Source organism: Aythya marila (genome assembly GCF_965140915.1).
Source record: "Aythya marila genome assembly, chromosome: 4".
NCBI classification, from domain to species: domain Eukaryota; kingdom Metazoa; phylum Chordata; class Aves; order Anseriformes; family Anatidae; genus Aythya; species Aythya marila.
The window spans coordinates 45,003,595-45,022,045 of NC_139045.1; the positions used below are offsets into that span (position 1 = coordinate 45,003,595).

Below are 18,451 nucleotides of genomic sequence, written 5' to 3' on the forward strand. Positions count from 1 at the left end.
TTAATTTTCTTTCTGTATATATATAATGTCATTTATATAACCAGCACTATCTGGGAAAAGGAGGTACTAGCCACAGCTGAAAAATAAAGCATACAGAGCCTCCGTGTCAGCCTTTCTGATACACTGAAGTTTTTGGCTTACAATTTTCTGGCTGATTGCCTCATTTTTGAAGAGGTGAGGTGGAGGGAACAGGAAAAAATAAATCTTCGGTACTTTATAATGTGACAGTAAGAAGAAATGCTTACAATACATTTCTTCCCGCTGGCTCACACCAGGACGCAAGTCAAACCTACCATTTTACGAGCAACTAAGCTGTTCTCAGCCAGTTGCAGCCAGGGGCTCACATACCTTGTGCTGCGGAGATGCCAGGGAGGAAACGGTGGGCTTTTTTTTCCCCCTTAAAATAGTCTCCCAATTCTACTGAAGCACTTGCTTCAATCAGGAGAGTTAATGACCTTCTGGAGCAGGCACCAGAGCTGTTGCTGGCTCTTGGCGGCTGCAGCTCGGACTCTGGTGAAGGAGCAGGTCCCGGCTCTTGGTGCTGCGCTGCCCACACCACTTGGACGCGGGAGCACCGCAGCCCTGCTTTCCCCACCCGTGCACTCAGGGGTTTGGGATCAGCGCGCTATGACCCAGCTTTTCGGGGGCTGTTTCTCACAAAGAGTGTGAGTGTGTTGGTGACTGTGAGGAGCGCCTTGCATCCCATTCCAAAAGCATGAGAGTGGGCCAGTGTTTGTTTTAGTTGTGTAATAGCTGGCCCGGTAAACAGAGATTATTCTGATGTCCCTTTGCTGTACTGGGAAGAAGTATCCCATTAACTGAGTGAAGAAAACATCTACTGCTCTGAATTCTCAAATGGCTGGTCTAATGTCTAAATCGGGGCCTTTAACGTGGCGAATAGAGCTAATTAGCCGATGTAGCTGCCACAAAGCACAGAGCAGTACAATGAAGACACCCACTCTCGGCTGGTGTTGGCAGCACAGCTGTATTCTTCTAGTTTTGCAATAGGTTGACTTGAATGCTAAGTGAAGTAAGCATTTCTTACCAAGTGTTTAATTAGGCAGAATGAAGGTCTGCTGGGTTGGCTTGTTGCTGCTTTTCACCATTTCCCAGAAGATGAGAGCACTCTCACCGTTACCTGGGTCCCGATGAAAATCCCAACGTCGTGTTAAATGCCTGTGAGTGCACTGCTGTTCTGGGAACCCCAATGGAGCAGCTTGGCCCAACGTGAGCAGTGTGGGCCACACATGTCTCTCTCCTTGTCCTTTCCATTGCCGGGATCCTGGTCATTCTGCTGCCTCTGCGTGTGGCTGGGTGACGAGGGGTCTCTGTCAGCAGTCTGCAGTGTGCTACAGGGACATGGAAATGCAGGACTTCTGTCAAGACCAGCTTTTCTTCAAAAAGCTTGACTTCAGCATGCTCCTGCTTGGCTCCTCCTCATCCCATCGCACTGTGCTCCCGGAGAAGAGCAAGCAGGGAGGACTGGGAGAGGTTACACGTGGTGTGCAGAGCTGCACTGTCCTCCTGATGAGGGCCTTGAATGCGTTAGACCTTGGGAGGGAAGGTGAAGTGGTCAGAGGGGCCTGAAGGAGAAATACTAGTGGTGGTGTGTAGCCTCCAAGACAGTAACCTGAGATGGAGAGAAGAGCGTGTTAAATGAGCGGCTGGAGAACAGCACCAGGGCTTCACAGCAGGTGTGGGGAGGAAGAGCTGGACTTGCAGGACCGAAGGAGCTGGTAAGAAATCCATGAATCTGTTAACCACCATTCCTCACGTTCTCTGTTTTCTTCAGAGGATAATTATTTGCTGGCATTATTTTGCCTGGCTCAGCTTGTGAGACTCAGTGTACATCTGCAAATGGCATTAACTTCTCCGTTTGGCTTGCAGAGCTTTCTCATAAAAGCCTGTAGCCACTATTGTTTTTAAAACCCTGGGCAGTTCACAGTGGAGCTCAGGAGGATGTGCTCTGTGGATGGTACAGGAACAAAGGGGCTTTTTTTACAGAATTCTCTTGAGCTCTCAGTGTGTAGACGCTTTTAAATTAGTGTTTGACAATAGGATAATAATGCTGAGTAAATGAGACGACAAAATGCCAAAAGATTTCTGAGACATTAGAACAATGCATTTGGTTCTCTCCCATCAGTGGTAACGCCAGCAGTGGAACAAATGGCTGCTGAAGAATGGAACCAGCTGAAGGGGGAAAAAAAAAAACAACTATTCTCCTACGAACTGTGTCCAGCAGGTCCCCAGTGTGTCACAAACATCCAGGAAGAGCATAAAGGCTTTCCATGTAGGGTGGCTGCGAACAATAGATGCTATCCAGGAAAGAACTGCTGCACGTGATGGAGTTCACTACTGTGTGGGGAGCCAGCAAGAAGGTGGCTTGAGAGGTTTGTCTATTAAGTGCTTAAAGAAAGCTGTGATCAGCAGCCTTGCGAGATGCTGAGCACATCAGGGTTCAGGGAAAGAGATGTCTGTAGGGACAAATGCTGGAAGGTGGCTGTCTTTTCTCACCTGACCCCAAAGGTGATGATGCTGTTAGCTTAGCGAGCAGAGCCTACGCTCTCCTGACAAGTGCCCTGCTATATCAGAGGTGTCCAAGTGCTTGCAGATGGAAGTAGACAAAAAGTTTGGGTTTTTCTTTGCATCCAGCAACACGTTGTCTGCACGAAACACAACAAAGCCGCAGGTGCTGACAGCGCTGTGAATCAGAAGACAAACAGGGAAAAAGCCTGAGGAAGACCTGGGCTTACTGCTGCTCTGCGCACATGGCAAGCTGCAGCACAGCAGAGCCTCGGAGGGGTTATAAATAAAACACTGAGCAGCTACAGGAAAAAATGGAGTGAGAGTGGAGAGAGGAGGACCACAGGCAATGAAGTAGCCTGTGCTCAAGTGTACGCTTGAAAATTCAGAGGACTTTTTACATGGGTGTCTGTTTTGCTTGCTTCCCAGCAGAAGGATGGCCTGCCTGCCCAGGGGCCGCCTGTGCCCAGGTTGCCTCCAGCAGCAGTCCCTGGCAAATCCACTTGTCCCATGGAGCTTTGCCTGCCACTGCTGTTGCAGAGACCTGGTAGCTGAAAGCCACTCAGGGGTTGTGACCATCTCAGTGTTTCAGGAGGTAAACATACGTCTTTGCTTTTCCAGGGAGAGCAGATGTTCCATCACTTCACTAGCTCTAGGTACAGTTTCATTTCCTTAGTCTGTATTGCACTAGTTTTCCAACTGCATATAAATACCTTACTCATGTCTGCTGATACAGCTAAAATATCATTTTTTTCTGGGTGGTGAGGTCTTAAAAAAACCAAAAAGGTATATTTTTCCTTTTAAGGCTATTTAGGTCATAACAATGATAGTTGCGTTAGTGAGAAATGCCTTAAAAACAGCTATAAACGCAGATCCTGGCTTTTAGATATATATATATATATATTTATTTTTAGAATCAGTTTGTAACAGGCTGGTGAGCACTCCTGCAATAGGCTGCTGGGCACAGAGCCTGGCGTTACGTACCAGGCAGGGGCACTCGCAGCGCTGCTGCGGGACTCGAGGTGGGCGGCTGGGCAAGTTTTCATTGGCACCAACACCCAGCAAGGTCTGAGAAGCGCCTTGCCTTTTTTATGATGCTGGGCAGCAGTAGCTGGGGGATGCGAAAACAGATTGTGTCATGGCTGAGGTCAGTCCCCAGGCAGCGGTGCATGGCAGCTGGAAGGTCGGCTGCGGCTGTTCTGCTGGGGGCTTAGGGGAGCAGGGTGCTGACAAGCAGCAGGAGGGGAGGGGAGTGCAGGTGACAGCAGTTATGTGCAGGGAGCAATAGGTCTTACTTACCTGATTGTGTTCTCGAGCAGCAGCTGTGTCACCAAGGGCTGCTTAAAAGGGGGCCTCAGCTGCTGGCCATGCAGGTGTTGCACTTGTAGTGAGTGCTGGTGCCTTCAGCTTGGGGCTTGGCTTTTCTGCAAGGCTCTCAGAAAAGTGTACTTCTGAACCGTTTTGGCGATGAGGAAGGGATAAGGTTCTCGACACGGCTGGAGGAATGCGTGCTTCAGGTGAGCATGAGGCTCGTTTGGCAGAAACCCGGGGTCTGCCTGGGTTGTGAGTTACGGAAGTTAAGTTTCTTTGTTGTTGTGTGCCCTGGACCTGTGTTTTTTTAGGGAACCAGAGAAAACAGTGTTGCTGAAAAAGGAATGAAATTCTTATGTATTCGGCTCTTGCCTACACAAGCACCCCAAGCAATCTTGTGAAAATGAGCAAAGAAACTAGTTTCTCCATTCACCTGGAAGAACTTGGTGAAACTACCAAGTCAGGTACTTAAAGACACTTTCTAGTCTGTGGGATATGTTTGGTATGGCACAAGGAGCACTGAGCTTCCCACGGCTGAAGAAATTCAAGGACACTGTGCCATGTGGGCAGGGATGCCAAGAAAGCTGCAAGTACTCGTTGCTGCCCAGCTTCTCTTATCCAGGTGCACAGTGGTGGAAATGTAAAAAAAAAAAAAAAAAAAAAAAAAAAAAACAAAAAAACACACAAAAAAACGTCCTCTAGACCAGAGATCTGGAGGCACTTAGAGCATGGCCGGGCTTTGTTGCCTTGCTGAGAGGCTGGGTGAGGAGGAAGGCTTCCCGTGACTCCCTTGCAGGTGGGAAGGGTGGGGAACAGTGGAGGGATGTGCTGGACATTGTGTGCCCTCCCAGACTTGTTTGGGTAGGTTTTCAGGTAACTGTGAGGTGCTTTCAGACAACACATAGTGCTTTTCATCTCAGGATTGCTCATTATTTTAGTACAGACAATACCTGTGCTCTGCTGTTTTAGCAAATCCTGAAACTGGGGGCTGATTTTTGCCCAGAGAGAAGAGTGGACAGCAGAGTAACATTCAAATTTATACTGTTTAATCCAACATTGTTCATAACCTTTTTGGAAGTGCTGCATATCACTTAAAATGCAAAGTGGCATGAAAATTGTGCTATCGCCTTGTGCAGGAGTTTTCTCAGAAATGCAAACATGATTGATGTCTGCAAGCCAGATTTTCTGTAAGGAATGTACCACCCCTTGTTGAATTCTACAGGATCACTTTGTCAAACCCTAAAACACAAATCCATACCAGTCCTGCATCATTAAAACAGAGAGCAAGTGAGCATGGGTGACAGCTCCCAACAGTTTTGCATCAAGAAAGAAACAGTCCCCATAAGTTAGAGGACTGTTGCTGTTCCTCTTCTGCAGCACAAAACCCAGCTTGCTGGGGCAGAACGTGCGGCCACAGACCGCCTCGATGATGCTTGTGGCAGGATGCCCAAAGTAATGTGGCAGCAACAGGGACAGAGCCTGCTATGAGGCTTAACCCAAGGGGCAAAGCAGGTCCAAGGGGTGGAGGCGCCACTGGGCTGGAAGTGCTCAGCTGGGCACAGCAACTGTATGACCACTGAGGCTGTTTTGTGGAGGAGGCAAGCACTGAAAATCAGTTGGCTGTATCATCAGCCCTGAGGCTGCAGCGGGTAATTAAAATACATTAATATGGCTTTAATGATGGGGAAATTAAGATCTTCATTTGAAGGAAGCACTTGATCATGAGGGGATGACCCTGTATTTTAGTAAGGTTTTGTGGAATTAAGCTAGAAACTGTTCTGAGGGCGTGCTGAGGTGCCTGCCGTGCAGGCAAGCAGACAGAAGCTGGAGTTTGAGCCGTGGCCTGCCCTTGGAGGACTCTTCCAGGCAGTCAAAACTCACAGTTCACTTTTTTACTCATAAAGTACATATTTCCCAAAGTGTAATGAAAGCGTAATAAGTAATATTATACTTCAGAACCTGAAGTGCAAGGACAGCCAGTGAATACAGCTTGGTCTTGTTTCTGTTCCTGAATTGCTGTTGAGTATCAAGCCTGCCCTTGCGCACTGTTTCCTAGGAAATTCACTTGTCTTTGCTTCTGGCTGTCAGCCCCTCCAGCTGGTGTTTGTGTTTTGGTTGGACGCACATTCAAGCTGGATGCAGAGGGTCCAAGTAAAGATGTCGGTGATTTGGAGATCAGAGGTGGTATTTTAATGGCAACAGCGTCAAGTGCAGCTCTCAGTAGTGGTGTGTTACTTTGCTCTTTACTTTTTTTATTTATTTATTTTTTAAGCCCACTTTTGGTACCGTATTAAAAACTTCAGCAGCAGAGGCCTTATTTTCGCTACCTGGCTTTGCCAAGAAGCATTGCTATGTAGAATGAACAAGAACTGAATACAGAAAGCACTGAGATGTTGACAAAATCAACATTTCTTTGCCATACAAAACATAGGCAGTCTTCTACCGTGCTTTCTAATACCAGAAATATTTTTTGGCCCTGTGGTCACTAGCAGCCCCCTTACCTATGCATGTTTTTTTACGGTGTAATTAGAGGCTTGTGGCAGCCAGTGAGGAAGGCGAGGCAGGCAGCCTTCACAGGGACTCTTCCCTCGTTGTAAAGTGAAGATGGCAAGTTGCTAACAGGGGACCTGTTCCCTGTAATCTCGCCTAATCCCTTTTGTGCATTAGGCTAATACCGACGTCAGGTCAGTGGCGAGTAGCCTGAGGGAAGCAGTGCTGGAGTATTCCCAATGCCAAACTCATTCTAAATGGTGAAAACGTTGCCTTGAAGTTCCCCAACTACTAGGGACGGTAAGCAGTTCAGTGATAATTGCTTCTGTCTACAGCCTGACCCTTGCACGCTGCTCCATCTACTGTGATGAGCTTTTTAATGATCTTTCTCTTTTCCTATTTCAAGGGAATTTCAACGCTGTAGGAGGTCTGTGTCCATTCAAAGGGCCGTCCTGGTGACTTTTGTCTCCGTTCCTTTTATTTACTTGGATCTGGTACAAGTGACGCCTGGCTCCTCAAGTAACAAAATGAATAGCTCACAGGAGAGCCTTGTTAGTCTTTAAATGAAAATAATTGGGTTCTTTTAGCCTATTAGTGCTTAAGAATAGCCTGCTCTAAGTCCATTACCCCTGGGATAAAGGCTGTATTTGCAGCTGAAGGAGCAGCACGTACAACATGACGAGTTGCTAAGGAAAGCAGCTTTCCGAGTCCTCCGCCAAGCCCAGTGAGGTGGCTCGTGGAGCAGGAGAAAGCTGAATGACCCCAAACCACACTCTTGAAATGCTCTTTGCTCCCCAGCTGGCAGTCGGAAAGCACTCCCGTGACAGACGGGGGCTTTCTGGAGTTGCTCTCCTGCCCTCTCTGGTTCAGACCACCAGCACCACAGGACAGGCCGCCTGCTGGGGCCCAGTCTGCGAGGGCAGCGCTTGGAGCAGGCGCTGTAGGCTTTTTTTTTTTCAGGCTTTGCCTTGCTGGAGCCTGGAGCTATGGCTGGAAAGTGAACAGGTCCTGACCCTGCGACCTTGGCTGGCAGTGGGCTTTTCCTGGCTTTGAGAAGTGGGTGGTTAATGGTAAAAATCAAAATGCTGAAACACGACTGCTTTGGCTTGCTCTGATACCAACCATCTTCCTTTGCCATGTATCTTTGTTGTAAAGATGTTGCACAGGACAGCGGAGATCTGGACAGACCAAAACTCCTCTGCCACTAGCGTGATGCTAATAATAATGAGCAGCAGAAGCCCAAAAATCCTGGCGGTGTCCCACCCTTTGCGTGGATCTTGTAGCTGTCTCGGTTTAATAATAGAGAGAAGAATCCCACCAGGCTGATAGTGGCTGTCAGTTGTTTGACTGGCACTCGTATTTAAAAGGCCTCTTGGCCAGAGATGTGTTCAGCCTCGTCTGTATGTTAGGAGCAGCTGTGTGTCAGCGTGCACTGAAGCTCAGTCGGGAGGGCTGTGCGTCGAATAGCAAGCAGGAGCATTTGGAGGCTTTGCTGCCTGCATTGCTTTTCCTGGATGATTAAGCAGTTTGCGTTTGGAAGTAATTTTCTTTCTCCTAAATTCTTCTCAGCACCTGCTGCTTGTTAATCTTTGCATAAATGAGAACACGAGCCCTTATCTTACGCTCAGGAGGGGGGTCATCAAATGGTAGCAAAAATGTGCGTTTGAAAATGGGCAGCTACTTGATCCCACGGAGTGGAGTAATACCACATTGGTTGGTCTTCTCACCTTTAAAGGAGAGAAGCAAATAAAACTTAGCCTGGAGCGATCCTGGACAGAAACTCTCCTTTGGAGAAGGAAAGGAGGTGGTGTAGAGATGAGGTTCCTCATTCAGAGCTGTGGAAAGGTTCTCTTTTGTCCTTGTGCTGAGCGTGTTTGGGGGCAGGTCTCTTCAGCAGGGCTCCAGCAGCGTGTTGTGGCAGCAGAAATGATGGGTCCAAGCCTCTCATGAGTACCTCTGCTGGCGCAGGCAGACAGTGAGGCTGAACCAAGGGCTTGGCACCTCAGGAACAAGGCTCTCAGTGCCTCTCGCCATGGGAGTGGTTTTTCATAAATCTGCATAAAATAAAAATCTATATATTTTTTTCCCCACAAATGCTGAATTGTAGGTGAACCCCATCCAACTTGGAAATCATGCTGGGAGTGTTGGTGTCCCTCGTGGGCTCCTGCATGGCATGGTCAGAAGCATCGTCAGGAACTGCCCTCTCTGCTCCCTGCATCCGTCTGGCCGCACTGGGGGAGTAACCCCCATGGTTTCCTGTACTTCCTTGACAGCACTGTGTTAAAATGTAAAAATGATCAGAATTGGAGTAGGAAACTAATGAAGAGAGCAGCAAAGTCATAGCTACGAGATAATGATGATTGTCAAAATCTGTGCTAATGTTTTACAGCTTAATGTGATCGATGTAACAGTTGAAACAGCAGCCTCGAACAGGATGCTTCTGTGAACAAAATGATTTATCTCAGCAAATGCATTCACATAAATGTTTTAAAACAAAAGGACAGATAAATCTGTCTGGAGCCCACACATGGTAGAGCTGCCAAACCTGCCACCTGTTAAAGATTTTAATGACCTGTTCTGTATTTAATGGAAAAAGTCAAATTAATGCTGTCATTAGCCTTTGCTGAGACTTCCCTCATCTCAGGAGCTGGGAGGTAGCATTTAGCACATGCCTCTCAGTGGAGCAGCTCTGCCCTTCTAATTAAACAGCAGCAAGCTGGCAAAGCGAGTGCGGTGGGTGCTGTAAGAAGGGCTTGGGGCTCTTCTGTGGCTGCAGGAGAAGGGCTCACCCGTGCCTCCTGGGGGCAGCCTGTTGTAAGAGAGAATGGAGAGAATGAAGAGGCTTCTGCAGCACTGCAGACACAAGACGAGTGCCCAGGGAAGTATTGGATCCCCTGAGAGTCTGCAGAAGATTTACATGCTGGTTTTTTTTTTTTTTTTTTTTTTTTTGCTATTTTGTTTTACCATTGGCAAGTTAAATGTGTGTTGTAAGGGCCTTAGGTTGCCATCTCAGGTTTTGGAGATGTTTATTGTGAAGAACATAGGATAATGGATTCTAGTGTGAATCCCCACTCTTTTCCATCCAGTATAGGGGACGCTTAGTTCCTTGTTTGTCCTTTGCTGCCTGTGATTTCTCAGCCAGGCATGCTTTCCACATCTGACACTCAGGTGCAGTTAAGTTAGGCAGTGACTAGGCCAAAGCTGTCTGGTGTTGCAGAAGGGATGTAAGGCAGGAAGGTGCTGTAAAAAGTCAAAGCCAGGAGGACAGGAGATGGAATAGGAAGGGAGAAAGCTGACCACAGAGTTGTGTGGTACTTGGGGAAACTTGGCTGGAGCATGCTCAGAGCTTTTAAAGACAAACAGGGATTGTTGAGAAGACGATGACTGGGAGAGAGGTGGACAGTGGGCATAATTCAAGTTCTTGAGGTTTTGACTGACACAAGACAACTGCTCTCTGCTCACATCAGAGCTGATGCAGTCGCATTGCAGTGTTCATTTGGCAAAGTCAGTGTCTGTGTTTCCTCGTGAGCTTGTCCTGTCTGTGAGGACTGGCTCAGTGCGTGTCCCTCAGCAGCAGGGCTGTTGGTGTTAGCCTGGGGATTCCTCGTGCCTGATGTCAGAAATGGGCTCCTGCCATTTGTGTGGGGATTGGGCCTGGGCAATAACAGCTGTTAGTCAGCAGTGCAGGGCTTGCAAAACTGAACCCTTAAAGTAAGATATTAAAGCCTCATTAAGTACCTTCTCTGTATATTTCCCCTTCAAGACATTTTGCAGGAGCTTTTTCCCAAGGGCTCAAATGTGAGATGGGAATTGCGGAGCTTTCCCATGGGTCTTCTGGCTGACCACTAGCTCCCATCAGACACAACCAGGTGGCAGTTTTCACAAGCAACCTCTGCATTTGGGATGCCCACTCCCCTTTCCTTACAGCATCCTAATCGCTACCTTGCTCTCCCGTGATGATCCCTTTCTCCAGCTGCAGTCAGAATGCTCAGACGGCCGATATGAGCTGTTTTTTGTTCTTGGCCAGTGGAAAGGACCCTTTCCAGCAACAGCTTGAGGCAGGGAACCATCCGGTGGCCAGAGGACTGCTGGTTGTTTGCCAGAAAATCTGCTGTTTGCTTTCTGTTCACCCGCTGTGGGAGCTTTGTCTTGGCCTCTCCGCTGACATAAATTGTGGTTCGTCCTCCCTGTTGGTGAGGGATATTGCAGTCTGTCTCGCAGACTTCCATGGTCATTTATATTTTGGTAACTTATTAAAATAGCAACGTGGAATCTAAGCTATTTCTATGAATACAGCATGGAGCAGAGCAGCTGCTGCAGCGCAATTAATTACGCTGGCCTCCAGTCACCCCAAACCCATTTTTACCCAAGTCAGTCTGGCACTTGGCGAGGTCCCCCAGCGGGGCTGTAGAAAGCTTGCCACACTCCCGGAGGGAAGCAGATTAGCCACGTTTCGGTGCTTAAATACCTAAAGCCACAGTAACCCCCTGTATGGCCAACTGTGTTGGGCTACTGTGGTCCCTGGGTGCGCTGCTTGCCCTGCAGCAGCTCCCGCTTCACTTGATATTGTGCAAGTGTGTTTCAATTGATAGGTACTTCTCTAGCGTCTCTTGTGCCCAAGAGCCTAGTGTTTAGAAGACCACCTTATATTTGTCTAAAACGTCTGCTTTCCATGGCAAATTCACGATGTTGAAGAACCATGTCAGTGTTTCATGCACTTGTGTTCATCCAGTAATGAAGTTTGCTCTAGTTAATAAATTTACTTTTAATCAGCCAAAATTGTCTGCTTAATATTTAAGCTGCATATTAAAAATGTTTAAGGATACTTTTCAAAACCAAAATACTTGGAGAAAGGAACAACTAGGTCTCACGTCAAAGCTGTAGAAATGTGAGATCTGGCTCAGGTATAAAGATGAGAAACTACCTGAGAAGTCCAGTTCTCAATTAGAAAAGGTGTCCTAGAACGGAAGAAACAGGCTAGTATGCTTTGAATTCAATAAAAATAACAGAAAAAACCTATACCATACACAAATTGTACAGCTGGAGAAGCAACCTGTAATTAGCAAATGGGGTTTTCTGTTGGTGTTAATTGTTCACGTAGCTCAGAAGACCCCAGGCTCCTGGAGATGGGCTCACTGCTAATGAGCAGTGCTGCTAATGAGTGTCCTCCCTTAGACAAGTGCCTTACGCCAGCTGCCCAGAAGTCAAGTGGGATGTGTAAATGTTTCTGTGGTATTTGCAGTGCAGTAGTATTTCTAAGCTGTGCTCGTAAGCATTTATTACCTAGACAAAATATAAACAGCACATAGATACTAAAACAACAAGCCATGAAGGCATTAAAAAACCTGCAAGAGATGTATAACCCTTGCTGTTAAGCCCTACTATTTTTTCACATGAAAGTGCAGTTCATTCTTTAATGAAAAAGTGAACGACGGTGACTTTATAGGATCAACTCCCCTGGAATGTGCTTGCTAGCTGAAAGCAGACAAGAACATTTGCAGAGGAAAGAGGAGAATCAGTCAGTGGAAGCATCTGCCACTTCTCTGACCACGTGCTGAGAAAGTCGTGTCTGCAATTGGCAGGTCCCCGGCAGCAGCGGGAACCTCTGCTACTGACTGGCCTGGGGACGCCATGCCTGCTAGCAGGGTGCTTGGCAGCATGCAACTGCCTTGGGAAGGAGCTGCGTGGGGTGGAATCCTACGGGCTTTCACTGCTCACATTCAGCATGGAAATCCAGAAGACAAACGCAATCCAAACAGCCTCAGGTCATCCCTTGTCTCCAGATGAGAACAGTTAAGGATTGCTGATAAGTATGTGCTTTCACCTGCTTCTGAAGCACTTTGGTGCTGAAGAGCCTGCAGTTCAGCTCGACTGTTTCATGTTCTGTTCACATGGGACTTAGGGAACAGAGGTGGTTGCCTTTAAGCAAGTGACAGCCAAATGAGGTTTCTTCTGAAAGAAGGCAGCAGGTGAACCTGAACAGGTCCAGGCTGAGGCTGCTGTGGTTCAGAGGGGATTGTCCCTGCTCTTTGTTGCCACCCTGGAGGACAGAAGACAGTATTTGTCACTGATAATTAGTTATCTGGTGCCTTTTATGGTGTGCCAGGTCTTGCCAGTCTGCTCTGAAAGGCCTCTGTAATGATGCACCTATTGCTTTTCTGCATTGTTTTTTGAGAAGGTATTGCAGTTAGTATTTCTACGGATTCTTACACTGTTTTCCCCCTAAATTAGTCCTCCCACAGTGTGAAAGCATAATTGGTATGAGTCCCAGCAAAGCAGTTGATTATCATTAGCATTCTGGTAATTTGAAATGTTTTTCTTTCCATCACGGACTCGATCCTGATTCTTTCATTCAGCCATGGGTGTTTAGCCAAGGAAAGAGTATACATTATATTGGCGTTACCTTGGAGGTAAGGCAGCTGCATGCAGTGACTACTGGTTCCCCACCTTTTCAAAACAAGGTAAGAACCAAGATGGAGTAGACAGTTCAGTTTTAGGGCCCTGTTTTTTTTTTTTTTTTTCTTTTTTTTTTTTTTTCTCCTTCCTGCCTCTGAATCCTCTTGAAAAATGTTTAGTTCAATATTTAATGACTGACTTGGTTTTTCACCCGTTCAATCATACATGCTGCATTATATCTCTGCCGCTGTTTCTGTCAAGGCTGTCACCAGAGAGCTCTGTGTATAAACGCAAGGCTGTACTTGAAACTGTCTGCTGCCAAATACCATCCTTTCAGGCAACAAATGCATTGTTGAGGCCCAGATATTCTCCGGACTACGAGTCAGTAAATTTTCATTGCAAAAGGTCTGTAAGACATGTTCCCCAGCATTCTGATGCAATAAAAAGCATTGTGCTGTATTGGCTCTTTTCTTTGGTGGTCTCTCTCTCTCTTTATATATATATATAATAATTTATATATATATATATAAAAGAGAGAATTGTTATATCTAATAAGCTAAATTTCTGCTTGGAAGGAGGATATTCTAGAGGTAAGATTGATCCATAATTGCCTCTGTCCTCTACAGTAATTCCTTAATGCCCAGTCATATCGTTACCTATTGAGCAAAACCTAATGAAACTTATTTTTATCAAAACTTTCACACATGGATCTAATTAGGTGCTCCCATTGGCGTTGCTCATGAATTTTCTCACCCCAGTGCCTCACACCCTTCTGTGATGAGCTTGGGAAAGAAGAGGAGAAGGAGGAGCAGAGTTTGTCACAGAAGCTGCTGACATTTAGGTGAATATGCTCATTCCCTAGGGAGAAGCCAGGAGAGCAGGGGTAACACAGGGGTGTTTAAGCTTCACAAGGTGCCACAGAAAATCATCCTTGGATGGAAAAGCTGCTTCATGGGGATTCAAGAGTCCCTTAGAATAGCAGGCAGAATGGAGGGGTGGGAGGGCAGTGTGTTAAGGTTTCCTTTCACCAGGAAGGTAGTGGTTAGTGCTGAGAAATAGATGTAGGAAGAGAAAAAGCTTGTAATAATTTCAGATGGAGTCAGGAGATGGTCATTCTTCTTGCTTTCCCTTACTGGAGAGAAAAAATCCAGAGGCATACAATGTGTGAGCCTCTGCTTTTAGGGAAGCAGAGTCTTCTGTGGTGTTACAGCTTAATTTGGTGTCACCTTGCTTTCTCTTGGGGAACAAAAAGGAGTTTAGTTGTTTTATTAGTGGCTGCTCAAGCCAAGATTGTTTTATTCTATGGGCAAGAACTGTATGTTGGGCAGAGAGGTGCTGAACCATAAAGCAATGTATTTAAAGCAGCAGAGAAATGTACAGGATCTTTACAGATACCCTAATTGTGTTGTAGGGAAATGGACAGCTCTCTCTGTAAGGTCAGGATACATATTTTGGTGCTTGTTATGTGTGGTATTAACTTCTGTGGAAGTGAATTTGGTTCTTGATTAGAAAATTAAGCAAAAACTTAGACTTTAACCTTTTCTTAAGGAAAGGTCCCCTTTATAGTTCTCTGTAGGGAATTTCTGGGAACTAAACAGCAACTCTCATTCTTCCACGGAAACAAACCGGAGTAATGTGTTAATGTAGTGGGAGGAGAAAATGTCAAATGCAATGGAATTTATGCCAGAAAAACTTATACTATCTATTGACCCCATTTTATTCAACCAACTCTATTTCTTCTGCAGTTTGTCTGCGTTCCTGGTGTGTTACATCCCCCTCCTCAGCATGCCTCTAGCACAGCAGCATTTCTTTGTCTCTCGCGTTGCATGCTGCACAAGTACGGCCAGCTACAAAACTGCAAGCTGGTGGCTGCATTACCTGCAGTCCATTGAGCCAGAGGTCCGTTTACTTAGCTGGCATTAAGACCATCATACTTCAGTGCAGAACATCTGGCTCCTTCATTCTTACGGCAATTAGGTCTGTTGTGACTGCTGTTGTTCCTGTTGTCATACTGTTTGTTGTTCTGTGCGCCAGGAAACCAGACATGCTGTGCATTGTGCAGTGCAAGTCCTGTACGGTTCATATCGAGCAAAACCTCTTTCCATTACGCAGTGTTTGGCAAAGGGACTGAAAACCCTATACAGAGCTACTTCCCCTGTGCAGTGGAGAAATGCTCCGAAGCTGCCCCAGTGCCTTGCTGGGTCGAGCAGCGAGCGAGCTTGTGGTCGAAACCTTTTGGGCTCGGTGGTGGTGACTGCCCGCCTGTCTCTCAGTGCTCACACCAAATGAGCTGATCTGTGAGGGCAGGGAAAAAAACGTTGGAAACTTTTGCTGCCAAAGCAACACAGGCACTTCTGCAATGTGGTTAACCAAGCTGCAGCGGCAAACAGAGGAAGAAGCCTTGTGAAGATCCTCCGAGTCCACTGCAACGGCATGAAGGTAGCAGAAAACTCCTGGGAAGCTTCCCACAAAACAAAACACACAGAAGGAAACACAGCACTTGGTTGCAAGAGGAAAGGGGATGTAGTAATCTGTGATAAATCTTGTTGACAGAAGTTGGAAGGGTGAGGAGAACACCTGATAGGAGTGACTGCTGATAATGTGGACTTGAAGTAGCTTTCTGTAAGGGCTGGCAGGACAAGCTGGCAGGAAGCAGGCAGACTGGTTGAGCCTTGTAGAAGTGGGTTAGCATAAATGCCAGAAACACATCTGGGCAAGAAAGCAGTTCATTTCCTCATGTATCAACATGCTTTTTGAGTAAAATCCCTCCAGATGTATAGAAGATCAGGTATTTGTAGTCAGCAACTTGGAGGGCATGGCAACTCCTTGTCCCATCAGGTTCCCTGGGACCACTGGAGTCCCTCTTGGACATGGGTGATGAGTGTGGGGTAAAATCTCCCAGGTGAGGCTGTAGTACTGTGATCCAAAGCCAAAGTAGGCTTAAGTCATTCCTGCTGCACTGCAGTATTTTGGCAAGCACATCCTTAAGTGGGCCTTCAGTTAGAGGCTGAGTATATGCAGATCTTAAACTTTCTTGAAAATTCTTTTAATCTACATGCAACATAAAACCAAGCTTTAACTAGTTGAAGCTTTGTAGCTTTGACAGCCCACGGTCTTCCACATATGTGTTTAGAAAAACATATGTATGTATTTTACATGCTTCGATGTTTCCAATAGTAGTTTTAAAAATACTAAAATATATTACCAATTGAGAGCATGTTTTCTTTTTAAATAACAGCAGTGTTGTGTATGGTGTTACTGAGATCACTTCAAATAAATGTAGCTGCCATGTGGGATTTAGGCTTTGCATTTTAGTAGGGGAAGTAAGTTTCATCTGTAGAACAAAAGAGCTGAAGTTACAAATATTATGACTGTTTTGTTCTTAGGTTCTTAAAAGTCTGTTGCTATGACAGCTCACTGTGAAGTAAATATTGAAAGGATTGTACATCAAAGAATCAGAAAGCATCACATTGTAATGAGACTGCGTGCGTACAGCTAATGAATTCACAGCCAATTTAAGTGCAGTTTTCATTTACTGTCTCATAAATTGATTCTAGGTTACAGTGCTGTAGGCTAGGTCTCCTTAATTTTGTGTTTTTTTTTGTTTAATTGAATAACATGGCGTGTAATTATCGTAAGTATGTTTATGTATTCATCAACACAAGCTCCTGAGCCACTGAAATTTGCTCCAGAGCGAAGACTCTGTTGTGCTCATCCCATGATGCATGCAGAGCTTTTCTCGATTAAAAACATTTCAAGCTGGAAATTACAATGGGCAGCAAAATTATGCCTGTCATAATGGTTTATGGCATGTGACATAAAGTACGTGTCGTTAACAGTGCTTTTTAAAGTTACACATTCTTTGGGTTAATTTTTCTATTTGGTTTTGCCTTCTCTGTGGTGAGAAGGCTGCCTCATGGTCCCTGTCCTCTTTCCACCAGTTGGCAGTCCTGCTCTTAGTGTAGGTCATAGCAGCGAATGCATCAAACCAACCCCTTGTGTCTCAGATAAGTGTCCCCTGCAGCACACTGAGGCGTGAGTGGTACAAAAATCTGTGCGGTATTAAAAGCCTAACAGAAGGGTGGAGAAAAAAAAAAAAAGTTAAAGCCATTACTGAACGCCTTTGTTAATTAAGGTGTTCTATGATGTTGGCTTTTTGGATAATCCCTCCTCAGTCTTGCTTTGGAAATCAGCTGGCCAGGAGCAATGACACGCATTCATGTATGCTGCTGCCAAAAAGAGAAAAAAGGAAGCATTTGTCTATCCAAAGTCAGGTAGCAGTTTTGATCCCCTATTTGATGTTTTTTTCCTTAGGGTACCATCTTTCTGCCTGGCAACAGAGTAATTGAGCACCCCTGCAATGAAGAAAGTCCAGGGAAGTTCCTTTTTGAAGTTGTTCCAGGTAGGACATTCTGCTCCTTGTACAAACTGTTTGCACTTGTATTCTTGGTGACGAATGGCCACATCTGTTTGGCCAGAACAGAAGCTGAAGGTGATTAATCATTCAATTTAAGGAAAAAAAAATTGGTTAATTTGTTAATACTCTGATTCATGTATTTTTTTTTCACTTACCTCTGGGCAGCATAGGAAAACAACGTGTTTTTTATTTGTCACTGTAAAGTATGATTGCTTTGGAGCCAGGTGGCATCAGGTGGAATACAGGTGGTACAAGTGTATTGTGCAATTATTTCAGATGGTATTGGGTGTCACAAAATGGTGCTTCTACTGGCAATGAAGGGATCAGTTACTTGGCAGCAACAGGTTCTCAGTGTAGCCTGTGGTCTGATGGCACTGGTAGCAGCACCTAGCATTGCTACCCTGTCCCTGGGGGTGGATAACAACACTGAGCATTGCTGCTTTGAAACCTAAACTTGTTTTTAGCATGGCTTTTCTTGCTCATGTTTTTCTGGGAGTGGGTTTGTCTAAAGAACATTGCCCTGCCAACTGAGTGGTACTCCTTCCTGCCTGTATTACTGGAGTGATTTGATAAGTGTCTCCACATCTGCTTAGCCCACTGTGTTTATTCAATATATTCTCTTAATCCCCATGTTACCTTCCAGTGTACTTTCCCATTATGGCTATTTAAAAGGATGGATTGTGGATAATGTTTATTGAAATCGATCTCTGTGCTCTTGCTCTTAAACCAAGTGGATGTGAACTTAAAAAATTGTCATGACGAATATGTGGAGATTTTGATATATTGTGAAGTGCAAGAAATAGGAAATACACTTCCAAGTTAAGGAGGCCACTCACTCATCAGGTAAGGAGGAGCAGAGCAAAGTGGAATTTGCAGCCGCAGCTCAACACAGAGTGCCTTTTGTTTTGTACATAGTAAGGAATCCAACTATGACAGCTACGTGCTGTAAGGGGTAAGTATGTGAAGAAAGCGAGCATGGTATCTGCTTTTGAGGTTTCCTCAATGCTCACCCCAGCTTGAATCGATCACATTTTTAAGTTTTTCCCTGTGTTCTCTATCTTACTTGTTGTTCAAAGTACCAAGGTAAACCTGTTAACTTTACAAGCCTGGGGTCGACTCTAATCTTGATTCCGCTGAGAAGTGTTGAGAGGCACTGAGCTTGGTGCTGTTGCACCCATTCCTCCTGAAGGACAGTGTTAGGGGAGAAGCAGCCTCTGTTTCTGCTGCAGCTGGAAGGCACTGCCGAAGAAATGCCAGCTGTGCATCTGGCTGATAACAGGGTGGTAGGAAACAGTATGGGGTTATGGCTACAGC

At 45.8% G+C, this 18,451-nt stretch overlaps 1 protein-coding gene across 3 annotated transcripts in view; it reads left to right on the forward strand.

Moving 5' to 3' along the window:
* ARHGAP24 (Rho GTPase activating protein 24) overlaps positions 1–18,451 on the forward strand; it is a 165,026-nt gene that overhangs the window by 31,726 nt on the left and 114,849 nt on the right. For all 3 annotated transcript variants that reach the window (XM_082759857.1, XM_082759858.1, XM_082759859.1), the window contains exon 3: positions 17,035–17,122. In XM_082759857.1, coding sequence (XP_082615983.1) covers positions 17,035–17,122 — 88 coding nt within the window. The remainder of the gene's footprint in view (positions 1–17,034; positions 17,123–18,451) is intronic.